This window comes from Syngnathus floridae, chromosome 21 (assembly GCF_059516105.1).
Source record: "Syngnathus floridae isolate MCC-2025c chromosome 21, RoL_Sflo_1.0, whole genome shotgun sequence".
NCBI classification, from domain to species: Eukaryota; Metazoa; Chordata; class Actinopteri; order Syngnathiformes; family Syngnathidae; genus Syngnathus; species Syngnathus floridae.
Genome location: NC_142433.1, coordinates 1,681,003 through 1,687,002, shown reverse-complemented (window position 1 = coordinate 1,687,002; position 6,000 = coordinate 1,681,003). Strand labels below are relative to the sequence as shown.

At 46.9% G+C, this 6,000-nt stretch overlaps 1 protein-coding gene across 7 annotated transcripts in view; it reads right to left on the bottom strand.

Annotated features, from left to right (window-relative positions):
- Nucleotides 1–239: 239 nt before the first annotated feature.
- fam135b (family with sequence similarity 135 member B) overlaps nt 240–6,000 on the bottom strand; it is a 68,495-nt gene continuing 62,734 nt past the window's right edge. For all 7 annotated transcript variants that reach the window (XM_088365072.1, XM_088365070.1, XM_088365076.1 and 4 more), the window contains 4 exons: nt 2,123–2,274; nt 1,916–2,026; nt 1,722–1,835; nt 240–1,659 (listed from right to left, as the gene is read on the bottom strand). In XM_088365072.1, the coding sequence (XP_088221198.1) occupies nt 1,454–1,659; nt 1,722–1,835; nt 1,916–2,026; nt 2,123–2,274 (583 nt within the window). In that variant the 3' untranslated portion in view covers nt 240–1,453. The remainder of the gene's footprint in view (nt 1,660–1,721; nt 1,836–1,915; nt 2,027–2,122; nt 2,275–6,000) is intronic.

Sequence of the window (6,000 nt, the reverse complement as noted above, 5' to 3'; positions counted from 1 at the left end):
GCACAGTACATGCAGGTAAAATGCACAGCTGCCACCTACAGGTCACATTCAGAATGAAGCCCTTCTACTGCATTTGCGCTCTCTTGCCGCTAGATGGCAATGTCGCCACAGTTTAGCATGAATGAAGACTTAAGCGGGGTGGGTACGGTACAACATGTTCTTAGACGAGGGCGCCGATTTATTACTATTCCGGTTTCAATCATTTGATAGTCAGTGTTAGCTGAATTACACAAATGGAAAACCTTATGCAAAACAATTTTATTACTGTATCTGTTTAGTTGCACTGTATTGGCACAGACGAAGTAGTTCTCTCTGTACTTTACATATTATACATTTCAAAATAACTTGGATGAAATAAATACATGGTGCTCACAGTGATGTTACTTTTTTTTTACATTCATTTAAATATATGAAGGATTTTCCAGACAATGAGAACACCGGAAAACTGCCCAAGGGGCCCCTAATGGACTTGCTGGAAAAGGCAATCGGATTTAAAAAAAATGCATGGATCTATCAATTTATAAACTTCCCAAGGATTAGTGGAAAGTTGCAATGAAATCTGCAAAGTCAAACAAGACTTCCTTCCAATTGAGGCAGTGATCCAAATGACATCATGAAAACTTCATCAACAACAACAAAAAAAGACAATACAGAGAATAAATAAATGGACAAATATATTGAGACACCATTCAACAATAGATGAAAATATATCTGTCGCTACAGCTTCCACTTTTCTGAGAAAGACTATCCACAAAAGTTCTCAGTGTGTGTGTGTGTGTTCAAACTCATCAAACCACTATTCTGGGGATCTTGTGTTGCGCAAATGTTTTTCGTTTTAGTTCATTTAGGTCTCTTGTGTCTAGTGAATGCATACATTTACAGTGACTCGCCTATAAAAACATTTCAAGTAGTATTGCACACAACAATTAAGTACAAGATTATACTTGCTAAGACGTATCCATTCATGGTTGGGCACATGGATGATATTTTGATTTAGCTCTTTTCATGTTAGCATAGTATATTATCTTAAGTATGTTAAATGACATCCGATCAATACTCTATTTATATAGATCAATGAGTCAGGAGTAAGATGAGACTTTTGGAATGATATTACCACATAATACTGTCAAGAAAATTAGAGAGGTATGATTAAAGCTACATAACGGGATGTCAAAATCAGAGATCTTGCATTTGACGTCGACAGATTGTGTGGGTGTACCTAATAAAGTGGCTACTCGTATGGCGATGAATGCTAGTCGAATTCTTTCCGCAAAGGGAACGTGGCGCAATTAGCCGAGAGGTTAGTGATAAGGCAAGCATCTCCGCTGGAAAGATGTTCCATGTTTATGTTACAATTTGCATGGCTACTAGTCGTCACACTCACGCTAGGTGAGCACAGTTACAAACACGCATCGCTAACCCACAAATATTCACCTCGTTCCTTATGTACAGGTTATTTGAAGTAGTCCAGCCCTGCCACTAAGAAGAACTTCTCCAGGAAAAGTTCAGAGTCCAAGACGGCGATGTGGGCGGCTCGGCCGATCAGCGTGTTGGCCGTGTTGGGGAGAGCGTGGAAAACGTTCTGACGGATTAACCGGCAATCTTTGGCCTCCACGAGAGGCTGCAGAAGGTTGTTGATCATCTCTGTGTACACGGGGCCTGGGAGGGGGGGAAGAAATTATTCATCATTTTAAATGTATTATTCTTTGATGGATAAATACCTGTGGTTTTGTCTCTGAGAGCCGTTTTGCACATCTCTATTCGTGCAGAGTGGAAAGGAACGTAACGGTCCTGCGGAGACGCCACCAGCACTACGTTTTTGAAGAACTGGAGCCCTGGCGGAAATAAAAGAGTTGAAAATAACTTCTCACACTCATGACGCAAATTTTCTCAATATGTTTGGTTGCTTTCCTACCCGGTTTCTGACTGAGGAGATAAAGGAATGTCTTCCGCGGGTCCATATTGTCTCTGAAGGTGAGCTGCAGCAAGGATCCCGATTTCTTCAGCTTCTGCATTAACCACAGACCTTAACACACACATAAAGACACACTCCTGTGAAATTATGAGGAGGTAGGAGGACACATGATTGGAGATTCCAAAGCTTCATTCTCGACCGCCTCACCCGTGCTGACCAGCGTGCTGTTGTTGTACAGCGTGCCCAGATGCGGGCCGGACAGCGAGAGGAACGTGTGCAGCCTGGCCAGGTAACAGCGGAAGCGAGGTCTCGTCAGCACCGAGCGGATGATGACGTTCCCCAGGGAGTGTCCGATGAAGCTGAAAAACAATGAGACATTTCCTTAGCTGTCAATCAATCAAGTGGAAACATTTTGGCTCTGAATGACAAAGTAGGCTTTAAAGCAAGGCTCAGGGGCTTCAGAGTAGGGTTTCATACTGGAGCTAGGCTTTCAAAGTAGGCTTTAAAGCCAGGCTCAGGGGCTTCATACTGGAGCTAGGCTTTCAAAGTAGGCTTTAAAGCCAGGCTCAGGGGCTTCATACTGGAGCTAGGCTTTCAAAGTAGGCTTTAAAGCCAGGCTCAGGGGCTTCGGAGTAGAGCTAGGCTTTCAAAGTAGGCTTTAAAGCCAGGCTCAGGGGCTTCGGAGTAGAGCTAGGCTTTCAAAGTAGGCTTTAAAGCCAGGCTCAGGAGCTAGGCTTTCAAAGTAGGCTTTAAAGCCAGGCTCAGGGGCTTCATACTAGAGCTAGGCTTTCAAAGTAGGCTTTAAAGCCAGGCTAAGGGGCTTCATACTGGAGCTAGGCTTTCAAAGTAGGCTTTAAAGCCAGGCTCAGGGGCTTCGGAGTAGAGCTAGGCTTTCAAAGTAGGCTTTAAAGCCAGGCTCAGGGGCTTCATACTGGAGCTAGGCTTTCAAAGTAGGCTTTAAAGCCAGGCTCAGGGGCTTCATACTGGAGCTAGGCTTTCAAAGTAGGCTTTAAAGCCAGGCTCAGGGGCTTCGGAGTAGAGCTAGGCTTTCAAAGTAGGCTTTAAAGCCAGGCTCAGGGGCTTCATACTGGAGCTAGGCTTTCAAAGTAGGCTTTAAAGCAAGGCTCAGGAGCTAGGCTTTCAAAGTAGGCTTTAAAGCCAGGCTCAGGGGCTTCATACTGGAGCTAGGCTTTCAAAGTAGGCTTTAAAGCCAGGCTCAGGGGCTTCGGAGTAGAGCTAGGCTTTCAAAGTAGGCTTTAAAGCCAGGCTCAGGGGCTTCATACTGGAGCTAGGCTTTCAAAGTAGGCTTTAAAGCAAGGCTCAGGAGCTAGGCTTTCAAAGTAGGCTTTAAAGCCAGGCTCAGGGGCTTCATTCTGGAGCTAGGCTTTCAAAGTAGGCTTTAAAGCAAGGCTCAGGAGCTAGGCTTTCAAAGTAGGCTTTAAAGCCAGGCTCAGGGGCTTCATACTGGAGCTAGGCTTTCAAAGTAGGCTTTAAAGCCAGGCTCAGGGGCTTCGGAGTAGAGCTAGGCTTTCAAAGTAGGCTTTAAAGCCAGGCTCAGGGGCTTCATACTGGAGCTAGGCTTTCAAAGTAGGCTTTAAAGCCAGGCTCAGGGGCTTCGGAGTAGAGCTAGGCTTTCAAAGTAGGCTTTAAAGCCAGGCTCAGGGGCTTCATACTGGAGCTAGGCTTTCAAAGTAGGCTTTAAAGCAAGGCTCAGGAGCTAGGCTTTCAAAGTAGGCTTTAAAGCCAGGCTCAGGGGCTTCACACTGGAGCTAGGCTTTCAAAGTAGGCTTTAAAGCCATGCTCAGGGGCTTCATACTGGAGCTAGGCTTTCAAAGTAGGCTTTAAAGCCAGGCTCAGGGGCTTCATACTGGAGCTAGGCTTTCAAAGTAGGCTTTAAAGCCAGGCTCAGGGGCTTCGGAGTAGAGCTAGGCTTTCAAAGTAGGCTTTAAAGCCAGGCTCAGGGGCTTCATACTGGAGCTAGGCTTTCAAAGTAGGCTTTAAAGCCAGGCTCAGGGGCTTCATACTGGAGCTAGGCTTTCAAAGTAGGCTTTAAAGCCAGGCTCAGGGGCTTCGGAGTAGAGCTAGGCTTTCAAAGTAGGCTTTAAAGCCAGGCTCAGGAGCTAGGCTTTCAAAGTAGGCTTTAAAGCCAGGCTCAGGGGCTTCATACTGGAGCTAGGCTTTCAAAGTAGGCTTTAAAGCCAGGCTCAGGGGCTTCGGAGTAGAGCTAGGCTTTTAAAGTAGGCTTTAAAGCCAGGCTCAGGGGCTTCGGAGTAGAGCTAGGCTTTCAAAGTAGGCTTTAAAGCCAGGCTCAGGGGCTTCATACTGGAGCTAGGCTTTCAAAGTAGGCTTTAAAGCAAGGCTCAGGAGCTAGGCTTTCAAAGTAGGCTTTAAAGCCAGGCTCAGGGGCTTCATACTGGAGCTAGGCTTTCAAAGTAGGCTTTAAAGCCAGGCTCAGGGGCTTCATACTGGAGCTAGGCTTTCAAAGTAGGCTTTAAAGCCAGGCTCAGGGGCTTCGGAGTAGAGCTAGGCTTTCAAAGTAGGCTTTAAAGCCAGGCTCAGGGGCTTCATACTGGAGCTAGGCTTTCAAAGTAGGCTTTAAAGCCAGGCTCAGGGGCTTCGGAGTAGAGCTAGGCTTTCAAAGTAGGCTTTAAAGCCAGGCTCAGGGGCTTCATACTGGAGCTAGGCTTTCAAAGTAGGCTTTAAAGCAAGGCTCAGGAGCTAGGCTTTCAAAGTAGGCTTTAAAGCCAGGCTCAGGGGCTTCATACTGGAGCTAGGCTTTCAAAGTAGGCTTTAAAGCCAGGCTCAGGGGCTTCGGAGTAGAGCTAGGCTTTCAAAGTAGGCTTTAAAGCCAGGCTCAGGGGCTTCATACTGGAGCTAGGCTTTCAAAGTAGGCTTTAAAGCCAGGCTCAGGGGCTTCATACTGGAGCTAGGCTTTCAAAGTAGGCTTTAAAGCCAGGCTCAGGGGCTTCGGAGTAGAGCTAGACTTTCAAAGTAGGCTTTAAAGCCAGGCTCAGGGGCTTCATACTGGAGCTAGGCTTTCAAAGTAGGCTTTAAAGCCAGGCTCAGGGGCTTCATACTGGAGCTAGGCTTTCAAAGTAGGCTTTAAAGCCAGGCTCAGGGGCTTCGGAGTAGAGCTAGGCTTTCAAAGTAGGCTTTAAAGCCAGGCTCAGGGGCTTCGGAGTAGAGCTAGGCTTTCAAAGTAGGCTTTAAAGCCAGGCTCAGGAGCTAGGCTTTCAAAGTAGGCTTTAAAGCCAGGCTCAGGGGCTTCATACTAGAGCTAGGCTTTCAAAGTAGGCTTTAAAGCCAGGCTAAGGGGCTTCATACTGGAGCTAGGCTTTCAAAGTAGGCTTTAAAGCCAGGCTCAGGGGCTTCGGAGTAGAGCTAGGCTTTCAAAGTAGGCTTTAAAGCCAGGCTCAGGGGCTTCATACTGGAGCTAGGCTTTCAAAGTAGGCTTTAAAGCCAGGCTCAGGGGCTTCATACTGGAGCTAGGCTTTCAAAGTAGGCTTTAAAGCCAGGCTCAGGGGCTTCGGAGTAGAGCTAGGCTTTCAAAGTAGGCTTTAAAGCCAGGCTCAGGGGCTTCATACTGGAGCTAGGCTTTCAAAGTAGGCTTTAAAGCAAGGCTCAGGAGCTAGGCTTTCAAAGTAGGCTTTAAAGCCAGGCTCAGGGGCTTCATACTGGAGCTAGGCTTTCAAAGTAGGCTTTAAAGCCAGGCTCAGGGGCTTCGGAGTAGAGCTAGGCTTTCAAAGTAGGCTTTAAAGCCAGGCTCAGGGGCTTCATACTGGAGCTAGGCTTTCAAAGTAGGCTTTAAAGCAAGGCTCAGGAGCTAGGCTTTCAAAGTAGGCTTTAAAGCCAGGCTCAGGGGCTTCATTCTGGAGCTAGGCTTTCAAAGTAGGCTTTAAAGCAAGGCTCAGGAGCTAGGCTTTCAAAGTAGGCTTTAAAGCCAGGCTCAGGGGCTTCATACTGGAGCTAGGCTTTCAAAGTAGGCTTTAAAGCCAGGCTCAGGGGCTTCGGAGTAGAGCTAGGCTTTCAAAGTAGGCTTTAAAGCCAGGCTCAGGGGCTTCATACTGGAGCTAGGCTTTCAAAGT